The sequence below is a fragment of the Armigeres subalbatus genome, chromosome 2 (assembly GCF_024139115.2).
Source record: "Armigeres subalbatus isolate Guangzhou_Male chromosome 2, GZ_Asu_2, whole genome shotgun sequence".
Classification (NCBI taxonomy): Eukaryota; Metazoa; Arthropoda; class Insecta; order Diptera; family Culicidae; genus Armigeres; species Armigeres subalbatus.
This window is the reverse complement of record NC_085140.1, coordinates 91,117,483-91,142,812: the sequence shown is the minus strand read 5'-3', so window position 1 is coordinate 91,142,812 and position 25,330 is coordinate 91,117,483. Positions and strand designations below refer to the sequence as shown.

Genomic DNA, 25,330 nt, shown 5'->3' with positions numbered 1-25,330 from the left:
ATTGGTCTAGCGAAGTCCAAGATTTGGGACTTATGTATAGCATGAATTGATTAACTATCAAAAACCACATAGAAGGTATGCAAGCGAAAAGGTACGAATATAGTAAATTAATATTTATAGAAAAATCAAAACCATTTACTAAAATAAATTGTTTTATTAACAAATTAATTGTTAGGCCAGCCATGTTTTGCCAATATGGATTATTTGCTGCAACGCTAGGAAGAATGCCTACAGAGGTTTCAAATTAAATGTTGAAATTGATTCTGAAGTTGCTTCCCGGAACACCAAAACATTATGAATATTATTAAATGAACATATACACAAAAGCACATGATGTAAATTCAATCGTAATGTTTTTCAACGTCAGATGATTTAAATATGCCACGGAACCTAAACACAGCACCCGCGCGTTGCCGCACGAATGTACAAGCAGCCGATGATCAGTGCAAATTGCGTATAACTTGTTCTACTTCGATCACCACTCTACCAAGAAGCAAAGATAGCTGAGGGGTATCGTTCTAGGCTCTCACTCAGAGAGTATATGTTCGATGCTCGTTCGGTCCACTTTATTTTTCAAAAACATATTTATAAACAATTTTTATTTTCTATAACTCAATATAAAATGTTTAAAACGACTTCTCTGCGTTTAAGATTAAAACATCGATTTGTCAAATCTGAGAGCCGAGAGCACTCCCACGCAATCCAACACCACCAACAGATAGCCGAATTCTTCACCTATATGGTAGGCTACATATCTACACATGGTTTTTAATCGAAATAATTAGACTTTCGTTTTGCTAATCTAAAAGTAAATTAAATTTCGAACCCGAAAAATTAAACTATTTTCGGCTAACATGTGTTTTAACGTTTTACCAATCATTTTAAAATTGACGCCCTATATCCCTTACCGGGTGAAATAAAAAAGCATCATCCGGCCCCCACTTTGTTTACTCGCTTTCGTCAGGGCCAATGCGGTGTGTTGGTGATGCTTCCTTCTGCGATATTCATCCGACGGCAAGCGACTGAAGCGAATGCAGTGCCGTTCGCTCCCGCCGAAATGTGCTTGCATAGCGTCCTCACGCAAACCAACTACGCTCCCATACGCTTATTGCACGCCACAAAAAAAGATACCACTTGAGAAGTTCACTCGTATATAGGGTATGCGAGCGCATGATAGCAAAAATAATAGAAAAATGAGCCTGATTACGCTTAGTAAAGAGAAACATTATTAATTATTGAACAGATTTCTCTTCGTTAAAGGTTACCCAAATAAACACTTATAGGGCGATCATGCCCTCAGTGGAGACAATGGGTTCTTAATAATATTGTTCATCATTGCATTACTGAACGTTTGCTTTATTTGAAACGACACGTTGTAATTATGCCATTATAAATACTAATTGAAAACAATAATTTCCCCAACAAATTGGCTTTCCTACCTATATACTGCCGCCGTAAGCGTTACTGTTCTATATTTTCTTCCAAGCAAAATCAATATTGGACGATTATGCTTGCGACGGCAGTATAGTGGAGCTCATTTTACCTCCAAGAAATTTAGATTAATTATCAAGACGAAATGAATCCAATTTCATTTCTAGCTAATTCAAAGTTTCTCTATTAGTTAATGCATTAAAACTACCAATTTCGAATTATCAAATACATATTTTCTTTCATTGATTCAATAATACTTCCAATATTGGTACCGTCACCCTAGCAGAGTGAACTCTGTGGCTTTGAAAAGAAAAGAATATATACCAATTTGATGAATACTGTACGACTTATATTTACTTATACCAAGTGTGATCCGATGTTTATGTGGTACAGCAAGCGCTTTCCACCCCTGAGGTCAGCAGTTCGAATCTAGGTGTAATCAGTATAGAACATTTTGCTATTTTTTTATACGCATATTTTTTTATATGGCCATAACTCCAGATTGGGATGAGCTATTGATCTAATTTTCAATAGCAAACAATGGGACTAAATTCCGCGTCGACTGCAACTTGTTGCGAGCCAATCGGACAATGGGAAGTTCAAAAAAGTGTGTCTACAAAATTTGTACACATACACACATACACACACACACACATACATACATACACACATACAGACATCACCTCAGTTCGTCGAGCTGAGTCGATCGGTACATAAAAGTCAGCCCTCCGGGCCTCCTATCAAAATTTTGTTTTTGAAGCAATATTATAGCCTTTACGTACACTTAGTGTACGAGAAAGGCAAAAAGGATTCTGTGTGGATTCTGAACAGCAGAATATCACAGTAGATCTCGGCACAGTAGCGGTTAGGTAACACAGAGTGCCTAACAAATAAAGAAAGGAATAAAAAAAGAGAACGGTTCCATCTGCTCTGATTTAAATAGACGAAATTAATTGCCTGGAAGTAGAAAGGCTACAGACTGACTCTTTTTCCAAAGAACTTGACAAGTGTTAATTGAGATATTCGTAGTCATACTCTATTGCCGTTATATGCATACTTGTCCCATGTTTGCAGGAATTCCTTATATACATGGGACAGTTATGCGTATAATGGCAGTCTACCAGTTAACACATTTGATAAGTAAACTGTTATTTCGGGTTAGTAAAAATCATTGACCAGTTGACATACTCTTTACTGGCTGTACTAAATGCTCAACAATTCTATTCGCCAATAAAAATCCACATACCCCTATTTTTGACACTCTCTCTGCTTTACATCGCCATCGTCGTTTGGTCGGTTGAAACATCACAACCTACGGGGTTCAGTCTCCCTCTCTCTCTCTAATGTGATTTTCCATGCGGATTTGTATTTTGTTGACGATGCGAAGATTATAATTACTATCAATTTCGATTTAAATTATCTCTGGCCGGCCTATTCCAGATGACGATGACGACGACGGGAAATGGGTTTGATCAGCGTTGATTGAATTCCTGGGCGTTGCCCTGCTCGGATTTGTGTCGGTGCCGCATCGCATTTAGATTTGGATTTCCGCCGGTGGATCGGGGCCGCTGGTAACGATGGCTCTGCAGACCAAATAATCAATATTGATTTTACGTTTATTCGCCCGGACGAGATTGCAGCCTGCATATATCAAAAGGTGAACCGAACGCGACTGCAAAAGCGTTATTATTCATGCGATCATTTATTTCATGTTCGGAAAAGTAATTTTTCCGGCTGTCCCACCCACCGAACGGTTCCACGCGGTTTGGTGCCTCACACAGTACAATCAAGTATGTAAATCCAAACAAACTATATTCACTTATGGTACTGAGCACAATACCCTCATTTATCCTTTTCCCACCATATAAATAACCAAACATTCGCTCGTTACCTGTCCCGATCCCCGCCCTCCTCTTCGCGCAAAGCTCGCGTTTTTTTCCACACACGTCGATCCTACCGCAAAAAGAAGAAGCTCATGTGATTGCTCATATGTGAGGATTTAACGTTAGCCTTTTTCCTATACGGTAGGTAACTGCCTCCCACTTTCGGCCAAGTTTGCTTGGAACGATAAAAACGTGCTCACGAGTCGCTGCGACTGCACGAAATCCTACGCCAGCACACGTGTGTTTTGGCGTAACAGCATGAAGAAAATCGATACCAGTCCAGCTCGGGAAAAAGAGGATTCGCACTCACCTGAACTCGAACCTCCGGTAGATTAACTTTCATCGCCAGCTCCTCCCGCGAGTAAACATCCGGGTAGTGGGATTTTTCGAAGGCTCGTTCCAGCTCGTGCAGCTGGTAGGTGGTGAAGGTGGTACGGTTGCGGCGGTGTTTCTTTTTCGAACAGCCATCTTCGCCGCCTGTAAAAAAAGATGGAAATATTCGTGTTGGTACTTTTTACAAAATAGCTAATTTGAAAATGAATACTTTTGCCTAAGCATTTTACATCCTCAATGATGTTCGTTCAGTGTCAACACCTCATTTTAGTTTTTTTCTGTTTTATTGAAAAATAATGCACCATTTTTTACATTTATACCAATGGAATAGGTCGCGGACTATCACTGCACCATAAAAATTATATTCCTTTAATCTCAAAACTTCCAATTCCCACTTATAAAAATGGTCGAACGAAGCTGTTAGGGGAAGGAGGGACAATACGCCCTAACTAAGCAAAGACTGCTTTAATGCCTTAGCTGTAACGATTTTCATGGGTATTTTTTACCTTATGCAACGGATAAACGTTATAGCTAGCTAATGCCATTTAAAAATTCTAGAAAATCTCAATTATATTATCAATATTATCAATTATCCACATTTCAAAAAAAGTGGTAATATTTTGTTGCCGGAAAATTCATGAGTCAAAACGCCTTCTAGCTGGCAGGTCTTTGGGAACAAAGCACCACGCGTCGGCGAATCAGCATTCTGGTATGGACAGTGCGTTGAGACGCGTTGTAGGTTGGTACCCCTAGGGCATTTTGCCTCGCCAAACAAAATGTGGAAAATTTTGGTTTTTCCAACCTTTCTATCTTTTATTTTGCCTAATCTACATAGTTTTAGGTCTAGTTTTATTACGGCCAAAAGGCGTTTTGCCCCGGGGCCTCCCTTTTGGGGCCTCTTGCCCTACTCATGATGAAACTATAAAAACTAATGTCACAAATGTTTTGATTTTCTAAATCTCTAGTCGTCATTTGAACCCGCCATCCAAACCCAACCGAAACGTAACAGCCCCAGCTTACCTTCATCGTCGCTTCCGGAGCCCATTTTCTCGCCCTGCTCGCTCGGTGTCGTTTGGTTCAACTCCTCGCTGGAAGCATAACTGATACCGCCGTCCTCACCCAATTTATCCGGACCGCCTTCCTGGAGGCTGCCGCCACCACCACCTCCGCCGCCGCCACCGGGTCCGCCACTCACGGCACCAAGCCTATAATCATCGGTTCTGTGCTCGCCGGCGGCCAGCGCCGATGGACCATGCACCGACGAGGACCCCGAGGCAAGATGTGGCTGCTGTTGCTGTTGTTGATGAGGGGGCGGTTGCTGTTGGAGTGGATGCTGCGATTGAGTGTTATGCTGCTGATGTTGCGCTTGCTGCTGCTGATGGTGATGATGAAGCGCTTGTTGATGAAGTTGATGGTGTTGTTGCTGCTGTTGTTGGTGGTGATGCTGCTGGAGCTGTTGCTCGGCTTCGTACGCCGCCTGTCGTGTTCGTAAATCATCGAAACTCTTCATATAATCGAAACTATTAGCCTTAATTGATTTATCAGCTGAGTCATGCAGCTTGCTGTATTTGTTAATGGAACCCTCGACCTGATTGCTATCCGCGCCACTACCCGCTCCTCCGCTGTTCCCGTCCAGCAGGTGATCGTCGTTGTCTGAGTACTTGCGCTTTAGGCTTCCTCCGCTCGTTGCCAGAACCCCTGTCGGAGAAGACAGGTCATCCTCATAGTCGTTCAACGTGCTGCTTCCATCTTCCGAACCGGGACCTCCACCGCCACCGTACTTGCTATTGCCGTAGCCGAGCGAGGCCCGGTAGTTCCTATCTATAAAATATTTGTTGTTTTCCTTCAGCGATTTCATGTACTCGAGCTCGGCATGCGAAGGCAGTGCATTATGCTGAGGATGTAGCGCAGGGTGATGAGGCTGATGATGACCGGCGGCTGCCGCCAGGGCTGCCGAGTCCAACGAGGCAGCGAAGTCGAGGCTCTTCATGTGATTCTGGTAGTTGGCCAGCTGCTGGAACTTGTCCGGCGAGGGGCTGCCAAGGTATTGGTTCGTTAAGGGAGTGGTGCTTTTGGCGAGCATCTGTTGCTGGTCGCAAACCTTGATGTGGCCGAGCGGCGATGCACTTAGGTCGGTGGCGTCACTGGAGTCACCTGAAATATTGGAAATTGACAAAATATGGGGTGCGTTAAAACAAACATTCGACTTGGGATTTGAACATGTTTTCTACTATCTACGACTCAATTAATATTAAAAAGGATTGATTCTTCGATTAGTTCTTGGTCCTCAGGAACGTTCGTCCTGAGAAAAGTTTGGCTCGTCTGGATGCGGAATTTTAGTTTCAAAATACCAGAGAGTGATTGACCAAAGAAACATTTATCCACTGGAAAACCCGTGCCAACCAACAATGCAATGTTCCCCAAAATTACAACAATCATTCCGACACGATTTAATTACAAACTACACCAAACAAAGCTCGCGGGAGCCTCGAAACATGCAAGCTAGATAATTAATTTGTCAAAAATGTCCAAACTTCTTCTACCGGGAGAGTTTCCCCCAAAAACAGTGTCCTGGGAAGCGCCTCACAAACTAAGGCAACAATTCCCATTAAGGCACACATTTTTACGCTAATAAATAACTACCGAAAATTGTAGGATTCCACGGCGACCGACAGAACGATAGCGGGAAAGATGCCGGCGGGCTAGCAGCAAAAGTTGTTAATCACAAAAATGCTCCTTTTCATTCTGATGGCTGCGGTTTTTGCTGATGAAGCACTGGTGTAGAACCACATTTCTGATGGACAAAATACTATCAGTTTTTAGAGTTTTTTTGTGAGCAAACTTATGAAAATTCCGACTGATGCTTTTGTCCTTGAATTTAATAAGTTGAGATCGATGTCAATAAAGCAAACCATTTATCTGGAACTTAGGATTCAAGATCACAAACATTTTGCCCAATAAAAAGCACGTACTCTACCGCAGTGTGCGTGGCCGACACTGAGTGGGGTGCAAATTTCGGGAAAAACTTTTCTTTTTGATTTGCTACTGTTATGGCAAGATATGGAATTTATTTCCTGGCTTCGTTCTATGGTATACGGAGGCCGAAGGGGGACGGCGATGGCTCCGCACGCGATTCCAGTTAGCGAAAAGTAGCGTGGAAAGCAAATTATGACTAATTTGAGGTTTATTATATGTTTTGTAACACATGGGCTACACTTTGTTGCAGGAATTGAGTGCCCCACATGTGATCGCCGGAGTGCACAGCAACTGGAAGGAAAGACGAGTAATTTTTGCAATTTCCTTACCACTGGTGGTTTTGGAACAGATTAGAACTTTCGTGGGGAAAATTGCTGAACATGCATGCCTGGTGCCTACTCCAACTCCCTAATTAGCGAGTCAAGCCCGTAAAATGGTAATTGCTTTCTATTTCTTGGCTGGAGTCAAGCATGCAAAAAAACAGCAACTTAAACTAGTTCCAAGTCTCATAACCTTTAAATTGGAACACTTTGTTCGAGGTTAGCTCTATCGCCGCCATCATCGGCTCAAGCTAATTCAATTATAGTAATAGCCTTAATTTGAAAATCCACTTTTTCACCGAACCAAATCGAGCAGCGTTGATCGTTGTACGCCGACTTCGCGAGTCGGCTTCGATTTAATGAGGCGAAAGCCAAACAATGTCTATGCCGACCCGAAAAAAATCATTTCAATTTGTTTCACTTTTGTGAAACTACGATCATTTCACACATAATTAATAATAAAAATTATAATTCAGTAGATTTTGGAATAAATTGGACGATTGCGGTGCGGCGTCCGTTATCAGGTCCTGCTGATCTCCGTAAGCCAATTCCACCGAACCAAACGGTCGGAATCGTTGCTGATAGAAATACGTTGGAAAGAACGGGGAGGGGAAATCCGCCGGCCGCGGTGGTAGCCAATTAATCTTTTAATTACGAGCGCCAAATTAATATAATCGTCATAATGGTATGCATATCGGTCAAGATCTACGATTGGGCTGCCTTGGCATATTGAATTGGTGGCGGCGGCGGCGACGACAACACAAACTCGATCCACAAACAAGGATATGGTGGTGGGCGGCCACACTTCAACGGCACCGGCAAGGGGAGCGATAATTAATTCATCGACGTTGATGCGATTGCGATTAGATCGGGTCCACCGGTTCAGCCGACTGTGAAGGGTGCGCTGAAACGTAAAACGTCATGGTTGGCTCGACCTTTTGGAATACTTGTCAACATATTTGTAGGGAGTGCGCCAGATGTTGAACCCTTCCTTTGGGTCAATATTGAGTATCGTGCAAATGGACTGCGGACAGTTTTAGAACAATTATCGAAAATTGTAAACAAAAACATCCCAAGCGTTATGAGCTGATGTGATTTTAAATTATTCGAATATATTACAGTTAAAAGGAAAAAGAGTTGAAACACGAATTCGGGTGCAATTTCCGCTGTGACAAAAAATATCAATATGCTCATTTGTTGCAAAACCAATTCTAGATCACAAAAAAAAAAACGATTTATCAAAACATGATTGATTAGCAACATTCTGGGATTATTTGATCACCATAATAAGATTTTCCGGCATGATGATTACTCCCGTGTTAGATTTCTGTACACGCATCAAACTGACAATTAAGAGCTCATACATTTCCAATTTCGGAATATATAAATTTTGAAATTTTAAAATTTCAAAATAAAGATTGTTTTGTGGTTTTGAAATTTTGGAAGCTTCGGAATTCGCAATTTTGGAATTTAAGTATAAGAAATTTCTATCAAAAATTTGAACTTTCTGATCTTTCAAATTCTAAAATTCTAAAATTTTTGAATCCTTAATTTTTTAAATTTTGTATTCCTTAATGCATTTGAAAACCTTGAGTTTTTATCTTTTGTGTCTCATCAAAAGATATATTAGTTACTAGATAAAGATTGTCGCTGTCGTCGCTGGCCGGAACATCTTTTGCTGGCGAGGATAGGGGAGCTAAATGTCAAAGAAGGAAAATCCATACGATTTGACAGGTATGTACCACACATGTTTCGGACAGCAGAACAAAGGGAACCGAAGATGATATTAGCATTTCCATATCATTACAACTAAAATATCTTTTGTCTCATCTTTTTATTTCTGTAATTTGAATTTTTAAAATTTCCGAGTTTTTAAATTATAGAATTTTTAAATTTTAGAATTTTAAATATTCTGAGATTTTAATAATTCTGAGATAAATTTAGAAATTTTCAAACTTTTGAATTCTAAAATTTTGAAATCTACAGTCAAACCTCCATGAGTCGATATTGAAGGGACCATCGACTCATAGAAATATCGAGATGTGGAGTAGAAAATCCTTGGAAAGCTGTTTGAAGGGATCATCACACTAAACCAGAAAATATTTTTTAATTTGCCTCCATGAGTCGATATCGAGTCATAAAACACCGACTCATGGATGTTTGACTATATTTTGAGTTAAAATTTCTTGAATTTAAGAATTTTGAATTTTCAACTTTTATCATTTTCAAGTTTTTAAATTTATAATTTTTTAATTTTTGTACTTTAAATTTTTTGAATTTTAACTTTTTATATTCTTGAATTTTTTAAACTTGGATGAAGCGGGCTTGGTAGTCATATGGCTACTGCTTCTGCCTCATACGCAGGAGGTCGTGGGTTCAATCCCAGGTCCGTTCCATTCTCCTACTTTGTATCTGGAAATGGACTTCCATACCGTTTCCATTACTATTCCTATACCTTCAACTTGAGTATTCTAACAGTAATCTGCTAGAATTGGAAATGAACTATAGAGCTCGTTTCCTACATCCAATTAGAAATTCCATCAGTTACCTTCTCCTACCTATCACATTGGCAGCTCGTTAACCAAGACGGACCTCTGCCTCTCCAACCTAACCCAAAAATTCCAACAAATTCCGCATGAACTCGTGGCAAGTGCAGAGGTATATTCGGCTTGCAGTGGGCGAGTGATTGCATCATCATTTCCTCCCCCTTCCCTACATTGACTTACATTCTGACGTGGCAGGCGCCAGTATGACCTAACAAATGAGATCACCAGTACTTGTACATTGAAGATGTGTGCTAGTCCCAAGCAAACATCTGTTGGTTCCCTGTGCAAGAACAGCTGATCTGGTCATAATGGAGTAGCAACTACGAGCAGTCAATCAAGCTCAAGCTCAAGCTCTTGAATTTTTTAAACTTGGAATTTTAGAACATTTGGTTCTTTAAATTTCAAATATTTTCAGCTTTCAATATAAATTATAAAGCATGATTTTTTTTCAATTCCTTGCTCTTGCTGTTATAAAATTCATTAATTTTGAATGTTTCTAATATGTATTCCGATTTTTGAACTGTTGATCTTCAATATTTTGCTCCAAAAATTAAATTTTAATAGAATGCTCGGAGACTCTTAGTGACACTAGTCGACTCAGTTCGACGAATTGAGGTGATGTCTGTGTGTGTCTGTGCGCACAGGAGCGTCACTCATTTTGGCTCTTACTCTTAACAAATTTGCTCGCAACGGCGAAGGGTCGTTTGGCCGAAACCCATTCGGCCGAAAGCCATTTAGCCGAATGCCATTAGGCCGAAAGTTGTTTGGCCGAATATATCATTTGACTTCTCACTACTCACTTTGCGGTTCTAACTTTTCAGGAGGAGGAGTGAGGAGTGAGTAGTGAAACGTCTCATTTTTCGCTCCTCATTTATCACTTTTCAAATGAATTATTAGACAAAATGACCATTTCAGGCCAAATGACCCTTTCGGCCAAATGACCCTTCCAGCCAAATTACTCCTTCCGGCCAAATGACTCCTTCGGCCTAATGACCCATTCGGCCAAATGACCTTTTCGGCCTAATGACCCTTTCAGCGAAATGACCCTTTCGGCCTAATGACCATTTCGGCCAAATGACCCTTTCTGCCTAATGACCCTTTCCGCCAAATGACCCTTTCGGCCTAATGACCCTTTCAGCCAAATGACCCTTTCAGCCTAATGACCCTTCCGGCCTAATGACCCTTCCGGCCAAATGACCCTTTCGGCCTAATGACCTTTTCGGCCAAATGACCCTTTCAGCCTAATGACGCTTTCGGCCAAATGACTCTATCAGCCAAATGACCCTTTCGATTTAATGACACTTTCGGCCTAATGACCCTTTCAGCGAAATGGCCCTTTCCGACTAACGACCCTTCCGGTCAAATGACCCTTTCGGCCTAATGACCCTTTCGATCAAACAACCCTTTCGGCCAAATGACCCTTTCGACCAAACGACCCTCTCGACCGAACGACCTTTTCGAACAAACAACCCTTTCGGCCAAATTTTATCGTTTCTAAATTCTCACTTTTCAAATGAACCTTTCAGCGAAAAGACCCTTTCGGCCCAAAGACCCTTCCGGTCAAATGACGCTTTCGGCCTAATGACCCTTTCGGTCAAACAACCCTTTCGGCCAAATGATCCTTTCGGCCAAATTTTATCGTTCCTAAATTCTCACTTTTCAAATGAACTATTCGGAAAAATGACCTATTTGGTCAAACGACCCTTTCGGCCAAATGAACCTCTCGGCCAAATGATCCTTTTCGACCAAACGACCCTTTCGGCCAAATTTTATCATTCCTAAAATTTCTCACTTTTCGAATGAACTTTTCGGCAAAATGACCTATTTGGCCAAACGAAACTTTCGGCCGAATGACCCTCTCAGACAAATAACCGTCTCGGCCAAATGACCCTTTTCAGTCTAACGACCCTTTCGGAGAAATGACCCTTTCGGTCAAAAGACTCTTTCGGTCGAATGACCCTTTCGGCCAAATGGCCATTTCGGCTTAATGACCTTTTTGGACTAATGACCTTTTCGGCCATATGACCCTTTCGGAGAAATGACCCTTCCGGCGAAATTACCGTTTCGGCCAAATAATTGAATTTTCAAATTTTAAAATTTTGAAATTTTAAAATTCTAAAATTTTAAGTTTATATTTTTTTTAACTTTAAAATTTTTAAATTTTTAAATTTTTAAATTTTAAAATTTTAAAATTTTTAAATTTTTAAATTTTTGAATTTTAAAATTTTTAAATTTTTAAATTTTTAAATTTTTAAAATTTTAAAATTTAAAAAATTTTAAATTTTTGAATTTTTAAATTTTTTAGTTTTTAAATTTTTAAATTTTTTACTTTTTAAAATTTTAAATTTTTAAGATTTTTAAATTCTTAAATTTTTTATTTTTTTAGTTTTTAAATTTTTAAATTTTTAAATTACTAAAATTTAAAATTTTTTAAATTTTTAAATTTTTAAATCTTTAAATTTTTAATTTTTTAAATTTTAAAATTTTTAAATTTTAAATTTTTGAATATCAAATTTTAAAATTTTACAATTTAAAGTTTTAAAATTTTTGATATTTTAGATTTTTAAAATTTTAAATTTTTAAACTTTCAAATTTTGAAATTTTAAAATTTTTCAAATTTTTAATTTTTCAAATTTTAAATTTTTAAACTTTCAAATTTTGAAATTTTAAAATTTTTCAAATTTTTAATTTTTCAAATTTTAAATTTTTAAATCTTAAAATTTTTAAATTTTTAAATTTTAAGTTTCATATTTTTAAATTTTTTAAGCTTAAAATTTTTAAATTTTTATATTTTAAAATTTTAAATTTTAAATTTTAAAATTTTTAAATTTTAAAATTTAAAAATTTATAAATTTTTAAATTTTTCAATTTTTAAATTTTAATTAGTCTAACTTAGTAGGGAAAGCACCTGTCATGCGAACTGGGGTCGTGGGATCAAACCCCACCGAAGGGGTGGTTACCCTCCAATACCTTTTCCGAACTAAATCTATCACATGTTGTACATATGCATAATCAAGTTTCAGACATAGTAATTAATTTCCACTCCGGGCGGCTTAATACCCGGCATATAGGCAATTAACTTTGAATGTACTACTCTAACTTATTTTTTTTTTGGTTCATTCCTCTGATGATTATTTACATTTAAAACGGAAAAATCAGTGGAATGATTGTCATCAATACAAAGAGAGTCAGATCAAGTATGAGACACTGAAAACGGTCTTAAAATTGAGGTCGCAATACATATCTTCTCTTTCTTATTGGCTTTATATCCATTGCCACCTCGCCGCTTAGTGTTCTCTAAGCACTTCCACAGATATTAACTAAGGTTTCTAACTTAAGTTACCACGATGATACTTTGATGCCTAGGGAAAATGTCCTAGACCAGACCGGGAATCGAACCCAGGCGCCATCAGCATGATGTTGCTTTGTAGCCGTGCATATTGCCACACGGCGAAGGGAGGCCCGAAATACGTATCTATAATGATAAAAACGTGGTGGAATTCAATGGAATAGTACGTCATACGATAGTGATGACATTCCCCCTAGAGAGCTTAATAATTTTAAAAATTAAACTTACAAACTGAGTTGTCTTCCAATATTCATTAGTCTGCATTTCATTCTCTCAACCTCAACCATGAACGTAACCATCACACAAAAGGCGCAACAAATTTGTCCTAATCTCATCATCGAAAACAAGCGGATTATCAGTGTTCTCTGTCTGTTCGCGGTCAACAAAACCCATCCATTGCCAGAACGACAACACTTTCAGAGACAAGATGTTTCGATTTAAAAGCAGCATTTTTTTTTGTCTACTGGTTTCGGGTTTCCATCTTGGCTGTGTTCAATCGGGAACTGCCGCCCGGCCGCCGGCATGCAAACCCAAACCCAGCGCCAGTCGACCTGACGCTCGGGTGTAGATTTTAATCGAAGCTCAATTTGTGCCTTCGTTAGCACAGTCTATCAAATGATTTGGTTCGCTCGGATGCAACATGGTGCGGGCATAAAGGGGAAACCCGTCCAGAACCTGTCTAGTCCATTTAGGGGGTGATAATTTAATAATTTTTGCCCTGCTCGTCCGTCTCGAAACGGAACGCAGCTACAACAGTCGCTATATGCACTCAACACTAATCCCTTATCGATGGGACAAGTACGAGCGAAAAAAAAAACCATTCTGACTTTAATTTGATCTCTTGACAAATATCCTCTTCGATCCTGTCGGTTTTGAATACGAGATTTGAGTACTTCCCCGAAAAGTGGAGAGGGGAAGGGGGTTGTTAAAAAGTGAGACCCAACTCCGCTCGGTGTTAGCGATATTGACAGTTCGATCTAGATAAGAGTGTTAAAAAGCTGTGGCTGTGGGAACTGGAGCGCACTGACCGGTGACGAGGTCGGTCGCCACCGATCGATGGAACGCTTGGTTGGCCCTATTTGTAGCGTGTCAGCCGACCGTAGACCAAGCGCTAATGACTTGACTAATGGAGTCACCTGATACCGGCGAGAATCTATCACACGCATTTTAAGTCTCGGTGCTTCCACTACTAAGGGGAACAACGGCTGGCCAGACGACGGCATCAAACCCCGAGTGGTGTGCATTTCAGAAATTAATAGCGACAACTGAATCATGAGCAGTAAATCACTCTCAATTAAATTGAATTTGAGCGCAATTTAGATTAGGATTTTCCTTATGGGCGACGTTTTCCTTCAATCAGAAACGAGGGTGCGCAATTCGGGTACATGCACAGGACAACAAGTTTTCATTACGTCCTGGTGTTCCGTTTTCTTTGTCGTTGTTGATTGTTTGGTGCTGCCGCGTCGTCGTCGTTGGCTGGTGTTCAGTGGGCATGGAACGGGAAATGGGAACTATTACGGGGAAGTATAGCTATTAAAGTTAAGCGCAAACAATTTCCACACCGTAGCCTTATAGGCTGTTGACATGCGAGGAATGTTACATTTTTTTCTGAACGTCTTGATATTTGCCAATCTTTATTAGAGGTAGTGCTGGAAGATAACTCTTTCAATGAACATTTCACACAAGTTCCAATGAAAGAAGATAAATTTGCGAAATGTTAATTTGTCAGATTTAAAATTGTTGGATTACCAATTTCCAGAGTTTGAATACAACTCTTATGTGGGAACGTTACAGAAACTGTAAACTTATGCGTTGGATTAAATGGAAAACTAAACTGATACTAAACATAAAATTATTAAAATCTATTTAAACAAAAAATTTAATTTTTTTGCAACATTTTCAAAAAGCATCTAAATCTCATAAAAGCTTTCAAACGTTTGCTCATCTTCATCCTTTCCATTGGTTTGAACAATTGCAAAATGGCAAGTCTTTAGCGACGCAGCGAAGCATAGGCTCTGTTCTGCCATACCAGTCCAGTTTATCTTGCAGATTCTCTCAATTCAAAACCAATATCAAGTTTTGTTCTTCCAGTTTGTTTCCTGCTTCAGATTAGCTAATTGTTTGATTGAATCTCAGTTCGAATACTATCGACTGCTCCATTGTCGTCGCCTCCGACCTTCTTTGCCCCTTTCTTCCCCATATACAGCATGAGTGGAATTCCATTTGAACTCGTGCCCGTGATTTCCAACTGTCATTTCCGCTCCAGCCACGCCACCAACCCAGGGGAGCCAATGATCAATTTGCGTACCGCTCAACACTCAAATTAGCACCGACCAAGCCCGAGAGCCAAGACAAGCAGCTGCTGCTGGTAGGTAAGAAGTCTTTCCTTAGACCTTCTGAGCACGCAAACAGGCAAAAAGTGTGCGTTCGAAATAACAGTGATTATCGGGACCAACCATTCATGAGGCTCTATATGGAAAGAAAAGAATTGAAGCTTCTGGAGCCCTCTCTCGGTTCGAAGATATCCACCGCGCCCACACTGCACCACCTTCGGTCAGACAATTGGTCAGTCTGTCTGCGGTCGGTGCCTAATGCATCGTGGCACCAGGCCGATAAAAGCAGGAAAACCGAATGATCCTCACCTTTAATCGATACCACCTCTCTGTTGCGGAGGCTAAATTACCCCCGAGTTAAGACGTAAGCCCATTTCGGCTGATGATGCTTTCTTCACGAATCTATCTGCGCCAGTGGAAACGAAACGGGGCTTAGAATATGGATGAAGCTGAACCACACTTCTGGCGCGCGTAGAGGAAATAAATCTAATCATTGTTTGCGTGTTTCGTCAATTTTCAATATTGAAATCAAAATGCATAAATTTATGTGTGTTTTAATTTATGCATAGAAGGCGTTTTGCTTTTGCGACGTTCATTATTTCGCCATGTTTTGTATGCTGCTTTGAGTTAGATTATTAAAGGGCAGTGGCATAGTTTCCGCCCTTGGATTTGGAATAGGAAAAAATGTCTCGAAGTCAATAACAAAACACTGAAAAAGTTTGTGCGAAATGTGCATAATGTTGATTCACAAAAGTTTAAATAGTGGAAGTAAATGTAAAAAAAAATATTTGTAATTGTCGTGACCTGAACGAAATTTCCAGCCTCGACCGTTAGTCTCAACAATACTCAGCAAACTGAATCTCACTCCCACTTTAACACGATCATTCCAAACTGTTCACATAAGAGTATATCCTGGTAGCTCTCTACATGTTTGGAACAACAAAGAAAAATATAAATATTAAAATTGGAAATATAATTGTTGCTTCTTACACAATGCTGTAGAGCCATTTTTTCAAAATTTCATAGACCTTATCCTATATTCTACATTCTTCTACATTATTCCTCTACTCTCCAGGTATATAACAAACGAAAATTGACATTTTTGCTATACATTTTTGATCCTTGGAAAAAATATCATTTGCATCAATTACTTCACATTTTTTATGTTGCTCAGTAAATTAAAATTCAAAACAACTATGAGACAACTGAAATCATGAGAAAAATAATAAAATTCCAACACAATCAAATCGTAAAACTGTTAAAATACCTAATAAAATAGAAATCCAAATTCAATCCAAATCCAATCAAAAATCATTTCAGATCCAATCCAAAATTAATCTAAATTCCTATCCAAATCTAGTCTACACCTAGTTCAAATCTAATCTAATTTCAATCCATACCCAAATCCAATTCAAATGTAATCCTTTTGCATCGAAATCCATTTTGAATTCAATTAAAATCCAATAAAAATTCAATTCAATCCAAACCCTATCCAATTCATAACAAATTCAATTCAAAATTTTAATCCAATTCAAATCCAAATCCGATTAAAATCCATTACAAATCCAATTCAAATCCAATCCAAATGCAATCGAAATCCTATCCATCCTAGGTTCAAACCATATCCAAATAAAAACCAATCCAAATTCGTATCTATATAGGTACAACACAGATCCAATTTGAATCCAATTCATATACATTAGTGGGACAGGGACAGCAGGGACTATGTCCAAGGGCTTGACGATCCCTCCCCAGGCCATCAGCGAGTTGTGGCGCCTGCCTAGGTTGTGGTGGAGTATGACAGTGGGCACTGTTAAACCTCTATAAAAAAGCTGCATGAATCCGTAAGTAGGCTCCGCCAAAGCGACCGTGTACCGCTCAAAGCGCACAAGCCCAAGTTCTGGTGTTAGGTGGGACGCTAAACAGCCCTGGCACGACGGCCCTCCGACGAGACAGGAGGTTTGCGCAAGCCCAATAAGCCGCCTGGAAAACCAAAAAAACGAACCAAAACGAACAATATAAGAGATAATGCGACTCGATACAATCGGCAACGACCTATGCGACGAATAAAGGATCACGATTGGAAACTTGGAACATGGAGCTGCAAGTCACTAGGCTTCGCACGTTGCGACAGGATAATCTACGATGAATAACATACCCGCAACTTCGATGTCGTAGCGCTGTTGGAAATCTGCTGGGCAGGACAGAAAGTGTGGAAAAGCGGGCATCGAGCCCGCTGTGGCACCACCAACGAGCTGGGAACCGGCTTCATAGTGCTGGGAAAGATGCACCAACGGGTGATTGGGTGGCAGCCAATCAACGCAAGGATGTGCAAGCTGAGGATAAAAGGCCGTTTCTTCAACTATAGCATCATCAACGTGCACTGCCCACACGAAGGGAGATCCGACAACGAGAAAGAAGCGTTCTATGCGCAGCTGGAGCAGACATACGATGGATGCCCACTGCGGGACGTCAAAATCGTCATTGGTGACATGAACGCTCAGGTAGGAAGGGAGAAAATGTATAGACCGGTCATCGGACCGGATAGTCTGCATACCGTGTCGATCGACAACGGCCAACGATGCATAAACTTTGCAGCCTCCCGCGGAATGGTAGTCTGAAGCACTTTCTTCCCCGCAAAAATATCCACAAGGCCACATGGAAATCACCTAATCAAGTAACGGAAAACCAAATCGACCACGTTCTAATCGATGGTAAATTCTTCTCCGACATCACGAACGTACGCTCTTACCGCAGTGCGAATATTGAATCCGACCACTACCTCGTTGCAGTATGTCTGCGCTCAAAACTCTCGACGGTGATCAACACGCGTCGTAGGCGTCCGCCACGGCTAAACATTGGGCGGCTACAAGACGGTAGACTAGCCCCAAACTACGCGCAGCAGCTGGAAATGGCACTCCCAACGGAAGAGCAGCTAGGCGCAGCATCTCTTGAAGATGGCTGGAGAGATATTCGATCCGCCATTGGAAGCACCGCAACCGCTGCACTAGGCACGGTGGCTTCGGATCAGATAAATGACTGGTATGACGGCGAATGTGAGCAGTTAGTTGAGAAGAAGAATGCAGCATGGGCGAGATTGCTGCAACACCGCACGAGGGCGAACGAGGCACGATACAAACGGGCGCGGAACAGACAAAACTCGATTTTCCGGAGGAAAAAGCGCCAGCAGGAGACCGTAAAGAGACGGAGGAAGTGTACCGTGAGGAACTTCCGGAGGAATTCCTGGAGGAACTTCCGGAGGAATTCCTGGAGGAACTTCCGGAGGAATTCCTGGAGGAACTTCCGGAGGAATTCCTGGAGGAATTTTCGGAGGAATTCCCGTAGGAACTTTCGGAGGAATTCCCGAGGAACTTCCGGAGGAATTCTCAGAGGAACTCCCGGAGGAACTTCCGGAAAAACTTCCGGAGGAGCTCCCGGAGAAACTTCCGGAGGAGCTCCCGGAGGAACTTCCGGATGAATTCCCGGAGGAACTTCCGGAGGAATTCCCGGAGGAACTTCCGGAGGAATTCCCGGAGGAATTCCCGGAGGAACTTCCGGAGGAATTCCCAGAGGAACTTCCGGAGGAATTCCCGGAGGAATTCCCGGCGGAACTTCCGGAGGAATTCTCGGAGGAGTTCCCGGAGGAACTTCCGGAGGAATTCTCGGAGGAATTCCCGGTGGAACTTCCGGAGGAATTCCCGGAGGAACTTCCGGAGGAACTTCCGGAGGAATTCCCGGAGGAACTTCCGGAGGAATTCGGAGGAACTTCCGGAGGAACGGAGGAGGAACGGAGGAATTCCCGGAGGAACTTCCGGAGGAATTCCCGGAGGAACTTCTGGAGGAACTTCCGGAGGAATTCCCGGAGGAACTTCCGGAGGAATTCCCGGAGGAACTTCCGGAGGAATTCCCGGAGGAACTTCCGGAGGAATTCCCGGAGGAACTCTCGGAGGAATTCCCGGAGGAACTTCCGGAGGAATTCGGAGGAACTTCCGGAGGAATTCGGAGGAACTTCCGGAGGAATTCCCGGAGGAACTTCCGGAGGAATTCCCGGAGGAACTTCCGGAGGAATTCCCGGAGGAACTTCCGGAGGAACTTCGGAGGAACTTCGGAGAGGAACTTCGGAGGAATTCGGAGGAACTTCCGGAGGAATTCCGGAGGAACTTCCGGAGGAATTCCCGGAGGAACTTCCGGAGGAATTCCCGGAGGAACTTCGGAGGAATTCGGAGGAACTTCCGGAGGAATTCGGAGGAACTTCCGGAGGAATTCCCGGAGGAACTTCGGAGGAATTCGGAGGAACTTCCGGAGGAATTCCCGGAGGAACTTCCGGAGGAATTCCGGAGGAACTTCCGGAGGAATTCCCGGAGGAACTTCCGGAGGAATTCCGGAGGAACTTCCGGAGGAATTCCCGGAGGAACTTCCGGAGGAATTCGGAGGAACTTCCGGAGGAATTCCCGGAGGAACTTCGGAGGAATTCGGAGGAACTTCCGGAGGAATTCGGAGGAACTTCCGGAGGAATTCGGAGGAACTTCCGGAGGAATTCCCGGAGGAACTTCCGGAGGAATTCGGAGGAACTTCCGGAGGAATTCGGAGGAACTTCGGAGGAATTTGGAGGAACTTCGGAGGAATTCCCGGAGGAACTTCCGGAGGAATTCCCGGAGGAACTTCCGGAGGAATTTGGAGGAACTTCCGGAGGAATTCGGAGGAACTTCCGGAGGAATTCCCGGAGGAACTTCCGGAGGAATTCGGAGGAACTTCCGGAGGAATTCGGAGGAACTTCCGGAGGAATTCCGGAGGAACTTCGGAGGAACTTCGGAGGAACTTCCGGAGGAATTCCCGGAGGAACTTCCGGAGGAATTCGGAGGAACTTCGGAGGAATTCCCGGAGGAACTTCCGGAGGAATTCCCGGAGGAACTTCGGAGGAATTCGGAGGAACTTCCGGAGGAATTCGGAGGAACTTCCGGAGGAATTCGGAGGAACTTCCGGAGGAATTCGGAGGAACTTCCGGAGGAATTCCCGGAGGAATTCCCGGAGGAACTTCCGGAGGAATTCGGAGGAACTTCCGGAGAAATTCCCGGAGGAACTTCCGGAGAAATTCCGGAGGAACTCCGGAGGAACTTCCGGAGGAATTGGAGGAACTTCCGGAGGAATTCCCGGAGGAACTTCCGGAGGAATTCGGAGGAACTTCCGGAGGAATTCCCGGAGGAACTTCCGGAGGAATTCGGAGGAACTTCGGAGGAATTCCGGAGGAACTTCCGGAGGAATTCCCGGAGGAACTTCCGGAGGAATTCCGGAGGAACTTCGGAGGAATTCCCGGAGGAACTTCCGGAGGAATTCCCGAGGAACTTCCGGAGGAATTCGGAGGAACTTCCGGAGGAATTCCCGGAGGAACTTCCGGAGGAACTTCCGGAGGAACTTCCGGAGGAATTCGGAGGAACTTCGAGAGGAATTGCCGGAGTAACTTCCGGAGGAGTTCCTGGAGGAACTTCCGGAGGCATTCCTGGAGGAACTTCCGGAGGAATTCGGAGGAACTTCGGAGGAATTCCCGGAGGAATTTGGAGGAACTTCGGAGAAATTCCGGAGGAACTTCCGGAGAAATTCCCGGAGGAACGCCCGGAGAAATTCCCGGAGGAACTCCCGGAGCAATCCCCGGAGGAATTCACGAAGGAACTTCCGGAGGAATTCCCGGAGGAACTTCCGGAGGAATTCCGGAGGAACTTCCGGAGGAATTCCCGGAGTAACTTCGGAGGAACTTCCCGGAGGAACTTCCGGAGGAATTCCGGAGGAACTTCCGGAGGAATTTGGAGGAACTTCCGGAGGAATTCCCGGAGGAACTTCCGGAGGAATTCGGAGGAACTTCCGGAGGAATTCCCGGAGGAACTTCGGAGGAATTCGGAGGAACTTCCGGAGGAATTCCCGGAGGAACTTCCGGAGGAATTCTGGAGGAACTTCCGGAGGAATTCCCGGAGGAACTTCCGGAGGAATTTGGAGGAACTTCCGGAGGAATTCCGGAGGAACTTCCGGAGGAATTCCCGGAGGAACTTCCGGAGGAATTCGGAGGAACTTCCGGAGGAATTTCGGAGGAACTTCCGGAGGAATTCCCGGAGGAACTTCCAGAGGATTTCCCGGAGGAACTTCCGGAGGAATTCCTGGAGGAACTTCCGAAGGAATTCCCGGAGGAACTTCCGGAAGAATTCTCGGAGGAACTTCTGGAGGAATTTCTGGAGGGACTTCCGGAGGAACTTCTGGAGGAACTTCCGGAGGAATTCCCGGAGGAACTTCCGGAGGAATTCCCGGAGGAACTTCGAGAGGAATTTCCGGAGGAACTTCCGGAGGAATTTCCGGAGGAACTTCCGGAGGAATTCGGAGGAACTTCCGGAGGAATTCGGAGGAACTTCGGAGGAATTCCCGGAGGAACTTCCGGAGGAATTCCCGGAGGAACTTCCGGAGGAATTCCCGGAGGAACTTCCGGAGGAATTCCCGGAGGAACTTCCGGAGGAATTCCGGAGGAACTTCCGGAGGAATTCCGGAGGAACTTCCGGAGGAATTCCCGGAGGAACTTCGGAGGAATTTCGGAGGAACTTCCGAAAGAATTCCCGGGGAAACTTCCGGAGGAATTTCCGGGGAAACTTCCGGAGGAATTCCTGGGGAAACTTCAGGAGGAATTCCCGGAGGAACTTCCGGAGGAATTCTCGGGGAAACTTCCGAAGGAATTCCCGGGGGAACTACCGGAGGAAATAACGGAGGAACTTTCGGAGGATTTCCCGGGCGAACTTCCGGAGGAATTCCTGGGGGAACTTCCGGAGGAATTCCTGAGGGAACTTCCGGAGGAACTTTCGGAGGAACTTTCGGAGGAACTTCCGGAGGTATTCCCGAAGGAACTTCCGGAGGAATTCCCGGATGAACTTCCAGAGGAATTCCCGGAGGAACTTCCGGAGGAATTCCCGGAGGAACTTCAGGAGGATTTTTTGAAGGAACTTCCGGAGGAATTCGGAGGAACTTCCGGAGGAATTCCCGGAGGAACTTCGGAGGAATTCGGAGGAACTTCCGGAGGAATTCCCGGAGGAACTTCCGGAGGAATTCCGGAGGAACTTCCGGAGGAATTCGGAGGAACTTCCGGAGGAATTTGGAGGAACTTCCGGAGGAATTCGGAGGAACTTCCGGAGGAATTCCCGGAGGAACTTCCGGAGGAATTCGGAGGAACTTCCGGAGGAATTCGGAGGAACTTCGGAGGAATTCCCGGAGGAACTTCCGGAGGAATTCGGAGGAACTTCCGGAGGAATTCCCGGAGGAACTTCCGGAGGAATTTGGAGGAACTTCCGGAGGAATTGGAGGAACTTCCGGAGGAATTCCTGGAGGAACTTCCGGAGGAAAGTTCCGGAGGAATCCCTGGAGGAACTTCTGGGAGAATTCCCGGAGGAACTTCCGGAGGAATTCCCGGAGGAACTTCCGGAGGAATTCCTGGAGGAACTTCCGGAGGAATTCCTGGAGGAACTTCCGGAGGAATTCCTGGAGGAACTTCCGGAGGAATTCCTGGAGGAACTTCCGGAGGAATTCCTGGAGGAACTTCCGGAGGAATTCCTGGAGGAACTTCCGGAGGAATTCCTGGAGGAACTTCCGGAGGAATTCCTGGAGGAACTTCCGGAGGAATTCCTGGAGGAACTTCCGGAGGAATTCCTGGAGGAGCTTCCGGAGGAATTTCTGGAGGAACTTCTGGAGGAATTCCTGGAGGAACTTCCGGAGGAATTCCTGGAGGAACTTCCGGAGGAATTCCTGGAGGAACTTCCGGAGGAATTCCTGGAGGAACTTCCGGAGAAATTCCTGGAGTAACTTCCGGAGGAATTCCTGGACGAGCTTCCGGAGCAGTTCCTAGAGGAACTTCCGGAGGAACTTCCGAAGGAATTCCTGGAGGAACTTCCGGATGAATTCCTGGAGGAATTTCCGGAGGAACTTCCGGAGCAATTCCTGGAGGAACTTCCGGAGGACGCTTGAAACTGGTTCACGCCGATCCACGCCGCCGCCAATCACCAACGGCGTGACGCCGCCACGCCGCTGCCGCTGGCTGAAAATGATCTATCACGCCACCGCCGGTAAAATTTCAATCAGCGCACAGGTCTACCTGGAAGTACCCGGAAGGTGGTCAATTCGATCGAAAATCGCCGAAATGTACTCCAGTGTACTTGTTTTGCAAAATCTTGAAGTTTGACATGTCGCAAGATGGGTTCCAAGATTGAACGTATGTTGGCCACTTTCCCAAGGGAACCAGGCCCTAGAAGCACCCGGAGGGTGGCCAATTCCATCGAAAGTCGCCGAAATGTACTCCAGTGTACTTGTTTTGCAAAATCATGAAGTTTGACATGCCGCAAGGTGGATTCCAAGAGTAAACGAAAATTGGCCACTTCCCCAAGGGAACCAGGCTCTGCTTCCTTCGGGTACTTCCCGGAAAATGGTCAATTCAAATCGCCGAAATGTACTCCAGTGTACTTGTTTTGCAAAATCATGAAGTTTGACATGTCGCACGATGGATTTCGAAGCCGATCTGCCAGTGACCATTTTTTCTGGGAGGGAGGTAACCCCAGTACTCCCCGGAATATATCCGAAACCATGGTCATTGCACAAAAATTGACCTCGGTTCCTAAAACTATAGGAATTTTGTGATCGATTCCAGTAGATTGCCGTTAGAAATTGGCTGAGCTGCGTGGTTTTGAATTTTGAGTTTTGTCGTAAAATGTGGGTTGGGGACGTACGTGTTAATAAGGACAATAATAGGGTAACGGTACCAATAGTGGAGGTATTAGTAGATCCAAAAAAGAAAATATTTTTAGAAAATTGATAATTATGGGAAATTCACTGTTTTATTATCTTTGCCAATAGATAAACTAATAAATTTGCTAACAAAAATGAGATAGATTTTATTTAACATTAACAATTACCAAATATTGCTTGCACCACTATGGGAACACTGTTCCTTTAGTGGCGGTAAAAATTAATTTTGGTTCCTATAGTGGTGCTATCCATTGGTTTCTTATGAGACTCGCCACTATTGGTACAGTTGAACCACTATAGGTGCAAGGGAGTCAATTTTGTTAAGGAAAATCATTGTTTCCAATAGTTTTTCAAGCGAAATCTTAAGGTAAGTTGCATTTAACAGGATATTTAAAGCACGACGCATCAACTGAAAGCATCGTAAAGTGTATAAATATGATAAATCTCATTAAAACCCCACTACCTCCACTATTGGTGCTACCTCCACTAAGGGTACGGTTACCCTAATAATTATTTTCACCTGTCATAAGACGAGTTCGTAATATTCCATTTGTTCCACTTGAATGCACCTTTGACATACGCATACGAAATATGCATTTCGACCTCAACAGTAAGGCCGTCTTCAGTATCTCGTTCCTGACCCGACTTATCTGTCAAAGGTACAATGAAGTGGTGGAATTAAATGGAATTGTACAAACTCGTTTTATGACAAGTAAAGACATTTCACTAAAAGCTCAACATAATTTTCTTATCAATAATTGTTTTGCAAACTCGTTTTCCCTTTCAAACCTAAATTCTACTTTTTACTAGAACCCAATTAAAGTATATTCTAATATGTTGACCCATCGTAGAGAAAAAACTTTCTACGCCACGGTAGATGTACATTTTATCATACATGAAGAAGATTTCTACCAATGATATGAAAAGATTTCCGCTTATTTCAAAATGATACGTTTGATGGATATAGGCAGAAATAAATGAGCACTCCTCTGGAGTCCAAATATGGTTGGTTCAAATGATGGTGTTATTCTGCCTGGTTAAACTGGTTTGTCTTTTCGCGCTAATCCACCATCACTAGCCCATGCACCCCAGTCCAATCGCCATCGGTACCACATAACCAGCTTCTCGTTTCAAACTCGTTTTTTTTTTCTCTGTCCACATCTCGATTCTATATTCTCTCGATAATTCGATTCCGCTGCCGGCCATGAATCTGCAGCCATGCTTGATTATTAAATTAAAAGCGTAGATCGACCTCATAATCATCAGCAAACCCAGGAATAAAAAGCGAAAGCTTGTCCTGATCGTAAGACAATGTAGGCAGGGTCTTTTGCAATTCCATCATTGAGTTAGTTTCCCATTTGGCAACTTCCCAAAGGCTGAAACCTTCATTGGGTAT

At 43.1% G+C, this 25,330-nt stretch overlaps 1 protein-coding gene across 3 annotated transcripts in view; it reads right to left on the bottom strand.

The window, feature by feature from the left end:
• LOC134214698 (retinal homeobox protein Rx) overlaps positions 1–25,330 on the bottom strand; it is a 141,345-nt gene that overhangs the window by 103,016 nt on the left and 12,999 nt on the right. For all 3 annotated transcript variants that reach the window (XM_062694016.1, XM_062694017.1, XM_062694018.1), the window contains exons 3-4: positions 4,668–5,801; positions 3,625–3,791 (exon numbers count right to left, since the gene is read on the bottom strand). In XM_062694016.1, coding sequence (XP_062550000.1) covers positions 3,625–3,791; positions 4,668–5,801 — 1,301 coding nt within the window. The remainder of the gene's footprint in view (positions 1–3,624; positions 3,792–4,667; positions 5,802–25,330) is intronic.